General features: G+C 33.2%; 1 protein-coding gene across 1 annotated transcript in view; it reads right to left on the reverse strand.

Annotated features, from left to right (window-relative positions):
* Positions 1-479: 479 nt before the first annotated feature.
* The window catches only part of LOC118202244 (toxin-like protein 14), a 30334-nt gene continuing 10974 nt past the window's right edge, over positions 480-19839 (reverse strand). The window contains exons 2-3 of the mRNA XM_035374429.2: positions 13620-13728; positions 480-754 (exon numbers count right to left, since the gene is read on the reverse strand). Coding sequence (XP_035230320.1) covers positions 634-754; positions 13620-13728 — 230 coding nt within the window. The 3' untranslated portion in view covers positions 480-633. The remainder of the gene's footprint in view (positions 755-13619; positions 13729-19839) is intronic.

A 19839-nucleotide genomic window follows, 5' to 3' on the forward strand; every position in this document is an offset into this window, starting at 1 on the left:
AATGCAGACTTGAGTGTCCGCGATTGTTCGTGATGTGAGTTTCTGCGGTTCGATGTTAAACCATACTTGAAACTTTTGTTTGGTTAGTTAATTTCATCAGTAGCACAAACAGCGGATCCCCGTGGCAAAGATAAAATTTATAAATTATTTAATTCATTGATATCTGTCAAACCTGCAGAAATAGAAATAAATTGTGTTAGCTATTTTATTTCAGCACTTCGGGCTGATAGCAAAATAGATCCTTTATTATTTTACACTGTGGCATTTATTTAGTAGTCTGGTACTGACAGTTTAAGACCGCAGTAATATTTATTCAGAAGTATGCAATGTTAGATCAAGCAAAATTGAATTTAATCCTAAGCAATTATCGTTATTCTTCCCTCCACATGTGAATCTTCCATCCACATGATAATGGAGGCAGATGACTGTGAAATCTGTGTACTGCAAAAGTCACACTTCAATGAATAAACAGAGGTGGATTAATTTTAATAGATATAATATTTATTCAGATATATGCTATACAATATGCTTCTTATTAGCGTATTAAATTCAATACGTGATTTTCCACTTATCATATGATTCTGCTCAAAGAACAAAATAAAATTGATAGGAAAGTTACATTAAGCCTTTCATTCAGATTATGTGAAGACGAGTCGTCCTGCATCTCACTATGGGACAGCAATCTGGGAAATGCCCTCTGCGTCTAACAAGACGACAGTCTGCCGGAAATCCTTGAATTCCTTGAATTGTGCACCTGAAAGAAAATGTCAGATAATAAACTTCATAACTTAAATTTTCACACTCTTAACATTTTGCTAAAATATGAATTACTGTTTTATGGTCAAAAGCTAGAGTTGAGCATACGGTAATAAACCATTAATTAAAGACGTAATTTCTTGGTTAAATAACTATACTTTCTTATCACTTTATGTAATAATTTCTGGCTAATGAAACTCTGATAAAAAAAATCCACATTTTTAAAACTGAAATACTGAGTGCTGAACAGTGGGTTCGGTAAATAATACAGGATTTTAAAAATGATAAAATTGCTTTCAAATGGCTTTATTTTTAATTTCTAAATATAGAGAAGTTAAATTTAAATGACTTGGAAGGTAATAAGCCGAAGGTTTATTTACAAATATTTCACATCGTTCTTTTTTTCTATTTATAAGAATAATGACAAGATGATAATCAAGTTCTTTTCACACTTACTCCTGCTATTGTCTTTACAGCAACAATATTGCAGTTTTCCAACATATGCAAGTTTGTGGACAAATACGACATGAAGGCAAGTTCTTTAACATATTTCAAAAGCAAAAACAATTAGACCATAAAAATTGTCCTAAAAAACAACAATAGAGTACATAACCATCCGTCTATTACTACTCTTTAGTACGAACATGTTTCTCTTTAAAAAGCTATTTTAACGGATTATAAACGTCTCATATAATATAATTAAAACTGTGATATTGTTCCCTGTTATGATATAAAAACGCGCAGTACAAAAAATGCCATCCGCACCATAATTGCTTTTTTTTTTTCCTTTTTCAGGAAAAGTTTTCATGAAGTCATCATATTTTTTATGATATTTTCAAATTCGAGGAATCATATCTCAGCTGATGTAAGAGGTCTCGCGAAAGAACATGGTAAATTGTGATTTCTTTGAAGTATGTATTATGTGAAATGGACTAAAAGCGCTTTTATGTTATTCGGGCATTCAACCAGGTAACGAACAAATTTAACATGTTTCAATACTTATATTCATGCACAAAAAATTTAACATGGTTCAATACTTATATTCATGCACAAAAAAATTTAACATGGTTCAATACTTATCCCCATGCACAAAAAAAGCATGGGACAGTTCTGTGTCTTCTGTTCAACCAAACAGGTTGACGAAATTTAATTTGCGTTTTATATGTCTCGAAAGCGCTACTTAAGATATACATTAGATTTACCTTTGTTCTAACATAGGTATTCTGACACAAAACGAACTTTTTCTGAAATGACATACGATTTGTTTTCCATATTTCGATTCTACGACTCAAATTATGCTTTAATATTAAATTTTGTAAAATTTGGTGAGAAATTTACAGAGAAATTTAAAAATTTATCTTGGCGCACTTTTTTGATTTGCGCGAAGAATTCACTTGGCGAAATTCTTAATTTATAGCAACCTATTTTTCTTTCCCTTTTCTCATCGTGCACGAGCGAAAAAAAAAGGTGCATCATTATTACTTTCATATAATTTTAACGAAGTGGCTAAAGCTTATTATCGCTTATAAGAAATACGCCAAATTTCAAAAGGCACCAATATACAAATTCACGTATATCTTTGGAAATAAGAAACTCTAACTTCTTGTAGGTATGCCAGCAGTAGTAAAATACGGGTTCACCGCCAGGAGGCGGATTGCGGATGAGCTCGCAGGTGGATTGGGGAGGCGGTGCGCGGTGCAAGGCCGCACGCGGAGACATAGCAGATAAGAAGGAGTGTTTCAAGATTCTTCATTTAACTGATAACAGGACGTCACACTTTGGTAAGAGATTAGCTTCTCTTGATTTTCGGAAATTTTTGTTAATCAATGTTTAGCCTTTATATTTTTTCTTCGTATTCCAACTATTTTACTACGTATACAATGCTTAATTCCTTAAGGGCGCTTATTTTTGAATTTAATGATTGATTCAGAAAGTATTAATTTTAGATGTAATTTTTTTATATTTCCGTACATTTTAAGCCTTATAATTTCCTATATAGTCAGAATTTTACTTTATCTCTTAAATCTTCTGTTCATAATACCAGATTTACTTTCCGTAATATTAACTACATGACTCATTTTTATTATTTATTGCATTTTACACAGAATTTTTTCATGCTTTTTAACCCAGTACTTCCAACTCATTTATTACATTTTACGAGCTTAATTATTCAGATCTGCGTTTCTATTTATTATATTACTTAATTTTAGATGTAAAATTTAGCTTATTTTATACATTTTAGCCGTCATAATATTTAATATACTCTGATTTTTAACTAATTTATTATATTTTTACACTATATACATGCCTTTTACTTGATTTCTTTCATACAATTTAACCTCCACAATTTTCAATATAGGCTTAATTTTAACACGTTTCCTATATTTTCAGATCCTATACCTGACTTTTATTTAATTTTAGATGTAAATTTTAACTTCTTTTCTACTTTTTAACGTTTTTAGTTTCCAACATACTCCAAATGCTAACTAATTTGCTATATTTTCACACTATGTTCATGACTTTCATTTAGTTTTTAACTAATTTTTATACTTTTTAAACTCATTCCATACGTTCTAACCTTCGTAATTTCAAACATGTTCTTAATTTTACCTTAATTCTATTTTTTGACCGTATGCATGAATTTTATGTAGCTTTAGATTGTATTTTTAACTTGTTTCCTACATTTTAACCTTCGTAATTTTTAAAATACTCTAATTTTGAACTTGTTTATTTCATTTTCCTACTATGTACATGAACTTTAATTAATTTTAGATGTAAATTTTAACTTCTTTTCCACTTTTTGACGTTTTTTATTTCCAACATACTCCAAATGTTAACTAATTTGCTATATTTTCACACTATGTTCATGACTTTCATTTAGTTCTTAACTAATTTTCATACGTTTGTAACTCATTTCATATGTTTTAAACTTCGTAATTTCAAACAGGCTCTTAATTTTAGCTTAATTCCTTTTTTTTTCTGACCTTATATGAGCTGTATTGAATTTTAGATGCTATTTTCAACATGTTTCATACATTTCAAACCTTCGTAATTGTAAAAGTACTCTAATTTTGAACTTGTTTATTACGTTTTCCTACCATATACATGAACTTTAATTAATTTTAGATGTAATTTTTCTACTTTTCCGAAACTTTTTTTCTTTCTAGTTTTCAACATACTCTAAATTTTAACTCCCTTTTTTATAATTTTCGACTGTAATCACGCTTTAGATTTTACTATTTCAGCTAAATTTACATGTTTAAATGTCTTAAACATAGAGATAGTTTTCAATTAAGCATTTTATTCTACAACCTTTAACTGTTATTCATATTTAAAGCGTTGAATAGCACTTACTTAATCTTTATAGTACTATTTTAATTTGCTAATTCTACAATTTATCATTCTGTAGCACTCTTACCATGACTGTACTATTTTACCTCATTATTAACTTCATTCGCATTTTCAAACTTTAACATTCCCTGCATATTCCGATATTTCCTTAAAGCTTTTACATCATTTTTATCTGAATGCATACTTTTAAGCTATTCAGTGTTACCAATGTTCGGTTTTGAATCTCGATTCTCATTAAGCTAACTTGATATATTCCGCATTTTTAGAATGAATTCACTACTTTCATGCATAATTTTAGAACCATATTCACTGTTTTATGCACTCATACAGAAATCTTTCTTATTATTTTGAACGTTTCATACCTTTTAATTCAATATTTTTTGCTAATTGACTACATCTTAAACCACTTTAAATGCCCCGACTATGCAAATTTTAAATTTATTACCTTTTTACTGCACTAAGTACGGATATTTCTGCCTTCATGGACAACTTTCATGTGAAATTATCGATAATTTATGTTACATATACTAAAGAAATTTCTAAGATGAACATTAACAGTATCGAATCAGATGTGAATGACCATTGATTTTACCCATTGGTTATCTTTCATCCATTGAAATTATGTTTAATCAATATAATTGTATATCTAGTGCATAATCCCAACACATTTCTTCGAACCTAGTTCATTTCCAACTAAATTTCCCTAGACAATTGCACACTTTTAAATTTCTTATACTAGGATTTTCTTTCGTGAGTGTCAGTTTTCATTAATTTATTTACCAGTTTATTCTTTTATGAACGAAATCTTGTGAAACTCTACCATACCTTTACACAACATATATCATTACCAATATACTTATATTTACAGAACGAACCAAAGAAAGAAACAGTAAGAGATATTTTACCAAAATCTCCGCTATATTTTCGAATATTTTAACGTTCATCCATCGCGAATACAGAAATTTATTCATAAATATCCATTACATCATTTAAATATTCCTTACTAATGCCCATCTAATGAGGAAAAACCTCTTTAGAATATAAAATAACACCCAAATAAGTGTTCGATTTTCCTATAATTGTACATATAAGTTTGCATTAAAGGAACTTTCTATACATGTTCGAGAACTGTAATTTAATTAATGCTGTTAAATATTACCTTTTTCTAAGACGAAAACTCCAAAGATCATTCAACTTTCCAATTCAAAAGGCTATTTAAAATCATTCATCTTCTCCTGCAATATTTCCTCAGCACCAAATACCTACCTTAGAACTATTTACGAACTAAATATGAAAAAATGCATTGCCCACTGTAGAATATTTACTGCTTTAATCCAAATAAGGATATAACCTTTATGGAATGTAAGCTTTTTTACCCAGAATTCCAATAAGTTTTAGAAAATGTGCCATAGAAAGCAACTTATATACCTAAAAATGGGTCTTAACAGATTCTTATCGGCTCCAGATTTACTATCAGGGAAAAAACCTGAAGTTCACTTTGTCACCTTGTCAGTATATACACAAAAATCATGAATTATTTTGCAGTACATTTAATACTAATTAACTAATTTTAATTAACTTTCAATTAGGATTTTTAAAAGAAAAGCATATTTATGCGACATATTATTAAATTATTTCCAAGCATTATTAAGGAAAATGCAATTAACTATCCACATACACACTACGAAAATCCCATTCATTAGGAATAGTAAAACTTTACTTAAATGAAATGCAAAATCTTGTAATGCATTAGTATAAAACATGAGTAACGTATAATTTCCTATAAGCAGTAAACGGTAAAAAAGAGTATTCTTGTGATAACTCAATAAGTTAAATAAGACTTAAGCAGTAAGAGTAATGTAAAGAGATATTCATTTAAAACATAATATGAAACAGTTGAAAGCTAAATAAAGATACATTTCAATATAAATAAAACATTTTTTGTTAAAATACGTACTTACTAAAACAATTTTTTCTCAGAAATTTTCTATTCTATCACGTAAAGATGACAATAAAATATTCTTTAAAACGTCATCACTGTCATAAATACAACATCAAGTGTCTACATAAAGTTTTTGAGCAATTCTGTTAAAGTTCATTGACAATATAGCTTTTTCAGTATTATTCATAGCTTTTTCCCGAGTCGTCTCCATTATACAGGGGTGGCGACGCTGACTTGGATGATTGACTGCACATCCCTCACAGATAAATACCTCGTTGAAACTGGTTAAGTACTCCTCGTAAGTAATATTGTTAAGTTTCCGCATGCATTGCTCGCTAGTTAAATGCTCCAGCTGCTGGCATTCTGATCGCCGTTTTCTTATCTCATGAGGTAACATTTTAAAATAGAGCATTTTGGATAATCTGTGTTATTTCACTGTATAAATCTAAAAGTTTATCGGTCTGATATGACTCTAATTCAAAACAATTTGCTATAAGACGGAAACCACCGCATGAGCTTTTAAAAATTTGTTGAAGAACACATTGCGCGTTTGCACAAAATACCGCCAACTGATTATTGGCTATGAAAGATGCTTCCGAATATTTGAAATTAAAGTTTGGTAATTTGTTCATGAAATCATACCACGTCGCAGGAGTCATACTCACACCCTCAAGAAGATCCACAGTTGAAATTATTCTTTTTTGCAAATTTCTGTATATGAATTCGAACGTTATTTTTTCTACTCACAACGATGGAAAGACGACACATCCGTTCTAATGACCAATAATTGATCACTTCATCATGATTTCGTGATGAGTGATAATGCCGACTCAGCCAGTCGTCTTGGGGTATCTCGAGTATCTCTTTTTCTAAACGTCCTTTCTTGCGCGGAAAAGTCTTTTTACTCATATATGGTTTTTGGGTTATGGAGTTAATTATGTCGTCGTAATAACCGAAGTCCATTTCATCAGAAGAACGGTTCAGTTGCGAAGATATAATTTTTCTAAACGTCAAACTTATTCGAATAGTCTTCACTTCGGGCTGGGATGGGATACCGTGTTTCCAAACTACATTCGTGGGGAGTTTCATCACTAGAAGCGATCCATGTTCCAGATTCAGAATATGAGTCAACCCAAATAAGTATAATTAAATAAATAATTCTCTCTTGTAAAAGGCATTACTCGCGTCGCACCGTAACTCAGTGTGGGAATGCAGTAGGAAAGGTCCAGGGAGCTTTCATCGTCTCTGTGCGCGGATCTTGGCATCTCCATCAGGGTATTTGTTGAGCAGAATGTAATTATATTTTTCGTGAGTGAATGCTTCCACTTTTAATTTGCTGCAGCATAGGAGTCCAGGGTTGGGCGACGATCGATGTCCCCGAAAAACTGTAGGTGAGTCCATCTAGGATGGCACAACAAAGTCCAACTGGAATGTGTTGGTGGCCATAAATATTCAGTTTCACGGGTTGGAAGGATACGTGCAAAGTTCCGCAAGGACAGGATCAGCCTTCTCTTTGCCATGAAAATCTTTAAAATAGGACTGTATTAACTAATCATCAAATATTTCGGTCATCGTGAGTATTGTAAGAGTTAAGAATGACTGCTTCAAAGTACAATCCTCCAAGATTTGCAATGAAATGAGAAATCTACTGAGATCATATACTTCTAAATAACTTATTTATATAGTCATTTACTGATAAGAAAGGATCATTTGATTCATTATCTCGCTATGATTTAATTCTTTTAATCGGTAATCGCCTTATTTGTTCCGATAACATCATGTTTTCCGGGACGACGCCAATCACATTGAATCATCTAAGAATAAACAGATGGGGTACTTCGTATCACTTTATGTTGGTAAACCAACGATATCCGCAATCCGCCTCCTGGCGGTGAACCGGTACTTTCCTACTACTTATGCCTAGAAAAGCTTCCACTTTAAGACGATGGTAAAAATTTTATAATTCAAAATTTTTTTACGAAACATTTATTACAATTACTAAAAAATACAAACATTAAAAAGAAATCAGAAGATACTAGCGAATTTTATTTGGCCTTTACCTAAATTTCGAATTGTGAAAAAAGGGATCCAGTGAGTTTAATAAGAAAAAGAGAGAAATTAAACAATAACAAATTCAGTTAACACTGATTAGCTAAAGTGTTGAGAGGTAATTTTTATAAACTACTTGTGTGATTTTGCAAAATTTGGCACTTCGGCATAATTTAACATATTCTTCGTCAGAGCTTCCATCATGAACAGCACAATACGTATCATAAGAATATTCCTCTTCGGTGCATATTCTGACAACAACGTATGATATAACGCTTGCAGTTTCATGTGTAATTCTCTCCTTCAAATGCTTTCGATTATCGGTTCTTCTATAACTTCGTTTTTGCTATAAACTTCATTTTTGACAAAGCCCCACAAGAAGAAAGCTAACTACCAACGATTAGGGCTTCTTTCACGCTATGAGATAGGTCATTTTCTGCCAATCCTCATAATCCTTGGTTTAATCATTAGTCTTGAAATATCTCGTCACCAATCCAATACTTGATCCTGACAGTTCTTTGTCCTGTCAATAATTGATCTTGAAAGTCGATCATACAGTTCATCTCGTATGTGATTCAGAAAGTATTTGACGCCAGAGTATCTTCAGTTCAGGGTCTTTCGTTTCCATTTGCTGGTTTTGTGAGAGCAAAACGATCTATAGCTTATTCAAATACACACTGAAGTTGATATCAATTTCAACCAAGACAAAGAGGTACATAACCATTTTCAGTGATTAAATTAAAAAGCCTTTTCAATCCCGATCACATAACACATATTTTACAGAGACCCGATGAATTCACACTATTAATACCGAGAGATTCTGTTTATCAAATTTCAAGTAAGTCATAAAAATTCAAGTAAGTCAATCATTTTGTATCATCGTACTTAAAGCCTAGAATAAATATCATTAGAATTTAAATTTAAATTTAATAGATGCTTATGCAGCAGAATCATCTCTAACAAAATCACATACCTGACACCGTGGAATTGCTCCTTTACCAGTTTTTTTTTTTTTTTTTTTCAAATATTATACCCACCCATTACCTTTTAGTATCCTAATCATTGCAGCCTTTGAATAGAATATTTCTTTACGTATGCGGTTCTCTGGAAGAGGCGCAATACTTTTTTTCGAACTTGTATTCACCTCTGTCCCTAAATGAAATACATGTCAGGATATTCCGTGTTTGAATTCTAAGCCATTGAGCAGCTCTCCATCAATACCTCTGCTATGGCCTTCAATCCAGCCAACATGATTTTATCCTCGATTCTTTGTGGCAACCGGTGTTCCATCTACTGTGTTATCGCGAGTCGTATATGAAACTTCACTGAAACTGATAAGGTGGAATTTGAAGCATTACGAATTTTCCTTTCGAAGAATCATATGGAGTTTTTTACTTCAATGACACGGGCAGAATTTCCATTGGAATGGTTGCTTAAAAAATCAAATTTCCGCAACTTGTCATGTAAACATTTGTTATTAAATGTCTCACAGATTAATCTGCTTGAGTCAAAGAATGATTTTCCCATGTTTACTGACTCATTTTCCTGGAATACAAATATAATCATCTGCTTTATGAGATACCACCGCAAACTACATTTTCTTTCAAGAATAAACTTTTCTTTCGTAGATATCAAGAAGATGCCTCAGTTTTCCTGATCTAAACAATGCACTGCAGAGTAAATCTAGATTTAATTGTAGAAATTTAATATTTCCACTCGGGTTTCAGTACTAATTGATGATTCTTATTGTCCAATAACTGCATCCTTTAAACTGCCATTTCTGTGTCAAAAACAGATACGAATTTCAAATACGGTAGCCTGATCTCTTCCAAAATCCCACAAACAAATATACTTGCATATTAATACCAAACCTTCGTTAGGAGAGATACCATTCTCCATGCAAAACAAAACAAAAAAATGGCAACCAGCCAACGAATAAATCGGCAATCTTGCATCAGTTGTTGCTTTAAATAATATGATGCTTGATGATAATGCTTGAGAATTTTAAGATTAACGTAAACGTTGAAAGCAGTAAAACATTCCGAAACATTAAATGATTGATTTATAATTTGTCAGACGTTATCGTTGTGGCTCAAAGAATTACGATTAAGTGGCAATACGATGCTCCATCACTGAAGGAGAAAGCAACGTTGGCGTAAAGATGGCCGCCTCACTGTCGGCATGCACAGCCTGAAAGCAGCAATCTGGATGCGTTGTTTTAATAGTGAAGGCATTAAATCAACTGAAATTCAACGCAGGATAAAAGCGAAGAACAGTGATTTGTATGTTTCGGCGCAGCAAGTATATGAGTTGTGTAGCAAGGTGAAAACTGACGTCACAACACTCGAGAAGCTCATCCCATCAGCAAGAAACGTCATGTTTGCTGTCTACCGGGATGCAAGTAAGGTAGTTTCGGATATTATATGGAAGATTATATGGAACATTATATGGAAGAGGTAGAAGGGTGACTGACCATCTTAAGCAGATTTGCTCTCCTTTACCTTGGAATGAAATGTAAACAATTGAATTGAGTTCTGACGTCTGATGAATTACTACTGCATAACCATGTACTGAGCGCCGCCTGAGATAACCACTGACCTGACTTTGTTGTAAAAGTCTTACAGTGTTAATAGTCATCCTGGCAGAAGGGAAAATTTCCATAAATATTACATGGACATACAAGGCCTGTGTATAAGCATAGATATGTTGATTACAATCATTGTCTTGTACAAGTTACATATGATAGATACATAAAATCATGACAGCTATGTGTACATTTAAACATTATATGAATTCATATTTACAATACTTTTACTGAGATAATCAAATTAAACTTGTAATTCATTTACACATTGACTGGATTTTCAATATCATTTAAACTGCTTTACAATATTATTTTTATCAAGTACATACAAACTGGATAGTAATATGTTTACATTATAATAGTTTTGCTCTTACAGTCCTGTTATTATTCTACAGGGTGAGCTATTTTTCTAGTGTTGATATTCAGTTGTTGTAGTATTTTGAATACCCATGTACTACCACATACTGCCCACTTAACGAATGCAACAATAAAGGATACGAAATTGGAATGTTTCACACATTCGCCTTATTCAACGAACATTACCCTCAATGAATTCCATATTTCTGGTAACAGGAAGGGGCGGCGGGAGATAAGCATTTTCCAAGCGACGAAATCCGTAATTCACGAAAGACTATAGTCGCAACCAAAAGAATTCTTTTCACATGGTACCCATGCTCTTCCAAAGTGCTGGAATGCGTGCATTTCACATCGTGGGGATAATGGTTTGGTTTGGTTTATGTGATTGCAGCAAAGCCTGGAGGCTATCTGCCTAAGGGAAGGGATGACTTCGTGGAGGACGTGTTTTAATGGAAACTGGCTCGCATACACGTTACACAAGGAGAAAACCGTGAAAACGCCCATGCAGCCAGCCCGTTCGCGGGATTCGAACTTTAGACCCAACTACCAGAGTTCAGTTTCTATCAAAGTTTCTGATTTCTATTTATCCATTAAATGGAAAGTCACAACCACGTCTTACAAAAAACTGTTACTTAAAAGAAATTTATCACATTTCATACGTTAACTAAAAATCAATTATGAAAAACCATTTGAATATAAAAGTTGCATGTATTATAACAATGTTGTTTATTACTCGTATTTTTTGCGAATTTGAATAATCATTAAAATCTAATCTGATATTTTTAATTTTAATACGCAATTTATGGGAATTAGTATATCTAGAAACAACGATAGTGCTCAGAACAAAAACTAAAATTTAAAAAAAAAAAAAATGAACAGCTTCAAATTTTGTGATCGTCCAAAGGAATTTGTTAAGGTTTTCTTACTCTGTCCCTGAGCTCGCAGCCTATCAGTCTGCTCTAGCACTTATTTCTATTATTCTTTTTTTTTTTTTTCAGCTTTATTAATAATGGCCGTTTTTCTTCGCACTTAGCCACAGAGTAAAATTACAAAATTTTCACATTTTTCTACTTTCTTAGTCTTTTCACAATTCATTGCATCAGTATTTAGTTTTCTTAGTAAGATGGCTAAAAACAATTTCTTTTTGTCTTTTATAACTTATTATTATTTTTTTATTCTTTTTCACTATAACTTTTTACGTGTTAGCATTATTTAGTAAATACTACATTCTTCACACTTACGCCACATAAAACTAATTTCGACCGCAAAATCACAAAATATTTAAAAACAGCATATCTTTAAAATTCCCAGTATAGTGCTAGAGGCTGCTGTACATATTTTTATGCTCACTATATTACTTCTTTAAAAAATAGCCGGTCTCGCTGCCAACCACCTAAAATAGTTACTATAAAAAGGAAAAGTATATAAAGATATCTATCAGTCCAGTTGTACTGTCATTGCATAAAAATATTGAATATTTCTAATTAGACATCTAATAATTTTTATGCATCTGTATTTAAATCAATCAAATTAAAATATAGTGTGCTTACATGTTATTGCAGCACCTTAGTATCACAACACCAACCAAACTCTAGAAATCATGCGTATAACGATTTTTCAGGTAAGCATGAAGAGGGCTTCCAGATGCACATGCTTGGGTGGAGGACTATATTATTCAAAATTTGATGGTTCTACTGACCGTCATTTTTTAACAATTCGAGGATACATACAGGTTCTTCATTATTAGCCCTAAAGAGACGGTAGTCTCACACATGGGATATTAAACTCGAAATGGCATTTTGAGTTCAATCACTATAAACTGTGTATCGCTTTTCATATTGTTGTCACCAAATATTATCGTCGTGTACTACATTTAAAGCAATTAAAAAATGAAGCATCTGCATGAATGTATGCATGTTTCTCGTATTAGGAAAAAATAACGGTAAATTTTGAATAGCATAATCCTCCAACCGAACATGGGCACCTGGAAGCCAGAATTTGGGATTTGTTTTATTACCTATTTCATATTTTGTAAAACTTTAACGTATTTTTGATTAACAAACCCAACCATTTAAAAGGGAGCAGTGGCAACGTTGTACAGAAAAAAAAAAATTTTATCTCGGAAATTCTAAAGATATGCTGTTTTTAAATATTTTTTGATTTTCCTGTTGAATAGAATTTTATGCGAATAGCTTAGCGAGAGCATAAAAAAACTTAATAAATTCTTTTGAACGACCGTTAAAATTTGAAACTTTTCAGATTTTATTTTTTCCTTTTTAAATTTTTTTAATTTCTTTAAAAATATTACAAGGCGATTTTTTAAAAAATAACATGATAATATTTAGTGACAATAATTTGAAAAGTGATACGCCGTTTAGAGTGACCACACTCAAAATCCCATTTCGAGATTATAACGTCTTTGGAGAGTAACTCTTTTAACCCCCTTTAATATTTAAATCTCGTTTAAAATATACTTCACTTTCCATCTGAGATAACAATATATAAATAATCATATTATTTGTATTTATTTTATCACTTTTCAAAAATTTTTGGAAAGAAAGGAAAATTTGCCGTACTTACTCAGATCGTATAATCTGTCCATCATTACATGTATACCGAATGCATTTTCTATTGTTATAACTGATGCCTCCGACGGGAATGCGGCCATAATCCTCACCCTCGCAAAATCCTAAAAACAATGCAAGTCAAATATTAAAAATTAATTTAAGTTTTCTGACATTTGATGAACGTCAAAAGAAATTTGATTTGAACACTACATGACTGCCTTGTACGACCTATTAAATTATGCACAATTTTTGCTTCACTGAATTTAAATTTATTTCCTCGTTTTAATTTAACTTAATTAACCGATTCCTCAGAGCAAGTTGCAATATGTTTGATACCGCGAATTGCAGTAAAAAAGAGAGGTGCATAGCTAAATATTATAGCAGATCCATGTATAAAATTCCAACGCTCTACGGCTATAAGTTTAACTACAATCTATGTCCTATGGAGCGTAGAAAAGATGACAAGATGTGAAGGGTTAAATTACCCTTTATTTTCCACGATATTACAAGCGCTCCCGCACTGCGGGATACAAAGACCAACCACTTGTGGTCTGAACGTAAAAATATAAAAAACTACTAACTAACTAAAATTTAAATAAGATCTAACTTTTAATATTTTACACAGATGACTAACACTAAGACTGGCCTTTTAAATTACTGCGTATGTAATTTTCCGCAAACCGAGAAAAACTACAATACGTCTTTAGCTTTCAAAGAGGACTAAAACCTCTACCCTTAAGGCAGACAGCAGCTGATTGAAGCTCGCGTGGAGTATAGTCGTAAGAAGGCTTACTCTCTCCCCATCTAACTCTCTCTCGGCAAAAACCACAACTTAAATACTTCAAAGTTAGCAAGTATAATTTGCATAAAAAGTTAGCATATAATTTGCATATTTTCCACTTTCAGCCAAGAGAGAATAGTAAAGTTTTAAAATAAAAATAAACGTTAGTACAACTTAAGATGCTTACAGTCTGGATCCTTACATTTTTGTCAGTATAACTTTTCAAATAAAAGGATGTTGCCTCCAAATGTTGCCGCCATTTATTTTGTAATGGTATTTTATAATTTTTGCTACCATTATAAAATACAATTGCAAATTAAATATTTGCAAATGTTGCCACCATTTATTTTGTAATTGTTACCCCCCGGTGTTATTTTTAAAGAAATAATGCAACGAATACATAAAAAAAAAAAAAAAAAAGACACAACTTGACACTCTATCAGGAATTCTAAAAATAAGATTTTTTAAAAATATTTTGTGATTTTTTTACTGAATTTTATGTGGTATAACAGAGAAGAAATTGGTGCATAGTAAATAAAGTTAAAAAGACAAATAAATTAAAACAATAATAATAATAATAATAATAATAATAATAAATCTGAAAGCATTCAGATTTTATATTACGCACAAAGATGCGTTTATTTATTTACTTATTTACTTTTGTCATTTACACACACATACACTTTTCGAGAGCATTTGGGCTACTGTCCTTTTTGGGCACAAAATACGAAAAAGACTATAAAACAAATTCCAAATTCGGGGTTCCAGGTGCTCATATTCGGGTGGAGAATTGCGTTATTCAGAATTTGATGACTCTAAGCACCGTTCTTTCACAGTGCGAGAAGCATACATACATTTATGCAGATTCTTCATTATTTAATTTCTTTGAAAATAATACCGGGCGATAATCTTTGGTAGCAACAATCTGAAAAGAAATACAAGTAATTCAAGCCTTTAGTAATTCAATGCAAAATGGCGTTTCAAGACTAACAGCCCATTATGTTATATCTGTCATGATCCTTATGCTCTAAAATTTATTCTATTGCTCTTTTTGAAAGTATTAACTTAAAATTAGTTACTTAATCTTAAATTTTATTTACTTGTACCCAATACCCCTTCCCACTTTTTGACATCCCTTTTAAATTGTGGAACGACGAAACGAGTCTCCTCTCCCCCTACTTGCATGTGATCAAACTATTATTCCATCCAACCAACTTTCATCTGAACCAAAATCCTCCTCCTCGACTAACAGAAAAGCATCCTGACTCCATCTCTACGGCTAGCCTTTCCTCAGACGAGCTTCGACTTCCTGTGTTGAAGTATCACGTTTTTCCTGCTGACTATCCTGAAATGCTAATAATTGCCTCCTGCAGCCTTCAGTTTTTCAACTTTACTCCACAAAGGACTTTTCTTAAAATTGCTTATCTCACACACTTCATTAATGGTTCAATGTTCGAAAACTTATTCTATTACATAGATGCGTATAGGGCTTCCTACCTAGGTACCCATAAGAATGAAGTTTTGTTTAAAGCTTTGACTATTATCCCTTCTGGCTAACGCCCCTTTAGGCTAATGATAAAAAAGACAAATGAAGTTGCATAAGTCATCTTACTGAGAAATCTGAACATCGGTATGGGAAACTGAGAAAAGATTGAAACAAAATAATGGAAACACTTAACACTATATTGAAAATTCTAAATATATGCTGCTTTTAAAACGTTCATGATTTTGCTATTGCATCTTAGATGGTGTAATTATGAAGAAGATGATGGTAGAAAGAAGCGATGTTTAATAATAAAGTTAAAAAGATTTTTAAAAAGTTGTGTTAGGAGGAGTGAGTACAAGAGCAGACTCGTAATCTGCGGACTCTGCGAGAGTATAACATGCTTACCGACGTTAAGATATCAATCCTTTAAGAATTTCTTTTTAGCCCAAAAGGGTCAATTTGCCCAGAAGGGCTTGTAGGGTTTATATTTATTTTAACTAACATTTATTTTAAGTTTAAACTATCTTTCCTGTCAATCCTTACTTTCCCCTGGAACTGCCAATGCCAGAATATGTAAATTTGAGTAGAACGCGCAAGGATTCAAATTATCAGCGGAAGTATTCTGATTTAAATAGAAGGAAACAAGTTCGGTGAGAGTTATTCTTACTTAGCGAGCGCGGAGGTAGAAATCGAGAATTGAAGAACCCCGCGTTGCGGCCTATGTGCTTGGCGGGAAGTAGTTGCAATTGTTCCAGTGAGCTTCAAGTCTGCTGAATTAGCTGCGGTATTTGTAAAACGCGGTGAGTTAGTTATTTTAGAGAGCCTCGTAGTTAGAATATTGTCTTTACTTTCTTTTTCAGGTTATTATTTTTATTTTGACTGCCTAGTGGGCACAGTCTGTAAGCGTCAAGAGGACGCCATTGTAATTTATTACGTTGAATAAAAAGGGACTTAAACCCTTTATAAGACTCTGTGGTTTATACAAGCTTTCACAGTCACCTCTTGGTTGCGTGCAAGTTAGAGGCGCGCAACGTTATATTGGCGCCCGAACACTTATCGAACTGAAATGGCCGAAAACTGGATGGAAGCCGCTGGACAACACCAAGAAATGACAACACAGTTAGAAGGATTTGGATACCTGGTCCAGACTTTGAGAGCATCAATCAAGCCAAACGTCTATTTCGACGGAAAAAATTCGGTGTCCGTATTTTTAGAAGGTATAGAAAACCACTTTCAGCTCTATCCTGTGCCTGAAAGACAAAAAGTTGCTATTGCCACATCAGCACTAAGAGGACAGGCCGCGCTATGGTGGAAAAATATAGGCAAATTTCTTCTAGGTGAATTTGGAAGCCCGACGTATACATTTGAAAATTTCAAAAAATCGTTAGTAAAGGCCTTCCCCATAGTGAAAGATCGCGCACGGCTGGAAGCCGAGCTATATAGTTTCTATCAACGGGATACAGCACAATTGACGGACTTTATTTTACGAAAAATCAAGCTAACGGATATGCTGTATGGCAAGAAACCCGATGCGGAGATTATTGAAATAATATTACCAAGATTGTTACCCGCTGTTCATGACTACTTTGAAATTAGAAACCCAACCACATTGCAGGAACTTTTCGAATTGGCGGTGAAATTTCAAAATCGCAGAATAGCGGAAAGAGCGAGAGGGGAAACATATTCTCAAAGTACCAGAAGGAAGGAGGAAACCAGAAATGGAAATCGCTCGTATGGGGGAAAGAACTATCAAGCTAACGCATCGAAACTCGAAGGTCAAGGCCCAAAAAGAAAATTTGAAAATAAGCATCCGCGTACCCAGAAGACACAGATTGAAAGGAAAGCTTTAAACGACTAGAGGGGCCTGTGAAAGGGAGGGTCCAGACCCCGGAAGTTTTAGAAAAACCCTCAAATAGACATCTAAATACAGTCATCGTAAAAAACTCACAGGTACCAATTATACAAGTCCTGGTTGGCGATGTACCAGTAGAAGCCCTCATCGATACAGGGGCAGAAGGAAATTTCATGAGTGAAAAGTTCTTCAAAAAGAATTTTTTTAGGATACGACTCCTTAAAACCAGAAATACGGAAATTATAGCGGCGCAAGGAAAAACATGTCACTGCATCGGGAAAGTATCATTAAACTTACAGATAAAAGAGGAAAATCTCAAAGTATTAATTTTTGTGGTGAAAGACCTCCAACACTCTCTTATTTTAGGTATGGACTTTTTAAGGGCCGCGAGGGCCGAATTAAATTTTCAAGATAGTTCCGTGGTGCTGGAGATGGACCAGAGGGTGGTGGAACCGGTGGAGACACCTGAATTGGACCTTAGCCATTTGAATGACCAGGAAAGTAAAGCAATACAGCAAGTGGTGAGTAATTTTTCTTATTTGTTTTCAGAAAAACCGGGAAACTGTCAGATCGTGACTTACAAGATTCAATTAAATGCCGAAAAACCTTGTAGGACTAAACCGTATCGCTATGATAAACAAAAAGACTTAATCATCGAAGAACATATTCAGGAGATGTTAGAGAATAAAATAATAACGCCCATAAATAGTGAGTACGCGAGTCCAGTCGTACTATGTAGGAAAAAGAACGAGTTTCCTCCTTCGGATAAAACGGCTTGGAGGTTTGCTATCGATTATAGAAAACTAAATAGCATAACTAAATTTCCAGTTTACCCTTTGCCGGTTATAGACGAGATCATTAGACAGATCAAATCGACGAGATATATGTCTACTTTGGACTTAACGTCTGGCTACTATCAAATAGCTATGAGACCCGAAGATATACATAAAACCGCGTTTATAACAAAATCGGGCACTTATGCATTTTTACGCATGCCTTTTGGGTTGTGTGGGGCCCCATCAACATTCCAGAGAGCTATGGACATTGTTCTAAAGCCTGTCCTAGGAAAATCAACCTTAATTTATCTAGATGATATAATTATAACGAGTAATACGTTGGAACAACACATTAATGACCTCGAACAAGTTTTTAAATTATTAAAAGAGGCCGGTCATACAATTAACGCCTCAAAATGCAAGTTCGCAACTAAAGAACTTAAATATCTCGGTTATAAAATTTCGCAAAAGGGTATAGAAACGCAAGATTCAAAAATAAAAGCTATTAAGAATTTCCCACCGCCCAACACCGCCAAGAAACTTTCGTCTTTCCTTGGACTATGTTCTTACTATCGATCTTTCATAAAAGATTTCGCTAATATTGTTGAACCACTCTTAGTAATCAAAAGAAAAAAGAGTAAATTTACGTGGACAGCTGAAGCTAACACAGCTTTTGAAAGATTAAAAGAAGCGCTTATTAATGCCCCTGTTTTAAAATTCCCTGAGGGAGATGAAAACCTGGAAATTGCGGCAGATGCATCAGACTATGCGGTGGGTGAGGTTCTTATGCAAAATAACCATCCGCTGGCATTTTTTAGTAAAACATTGAATCAAACACAAAGGAATTATACAGCTACAGAAAGAGAAACATTAGCCGTATTAATGGCTGTACACAAATTTCGAGTTTATTTCGGCAAATCGCCAGTAACAGTCTTTTCGGATCATGCGGCTGTTGGTAGACTTTACTCGGGAAAAAACCTAACGCCCAGGTTAATAAGATGGGCGTTAAAACTCCAAGAATATAATATCACAATAAAATATAAACCGGGTAAGGAAAACAATGTAGCTGACGCACTTTCTCGTATAAAACTGGACGATGAAGGTAATGAACTTAAATGCGCTGTGTTGACTTCAAAAATTTTAGATTCTAGAGATACGGTTATTACTGAACTGAAAGCTGATCCTGAATTTGGAAATATCTATGCTTATTTGAAAGACCCCGAAAGCTTTGAGCATACAGATATCGATGCGATAAGAAATAGAGCAAAAAACTATGAAATAATAGATAATTTATTATTCTATACGAAAACAACAAACGAAAATCTTGAGTATAAGCCA

The sequence above is a fragment of the Stegodyphus dumicola genome, chromosome 9 (genome assembly GCF_044657685.1).
Source record: "Stegodyphus dumicola isolate Sdum_Otavi_A_Nest chromosome 9, ASM4465768v1".
NCBI classification, from domain to species: Eukaryota; Metazoa; Arthropoda; class Arachnida; order Araneae; family Eresidae; genus Stegodyphus; species Stegodyphus dumicola.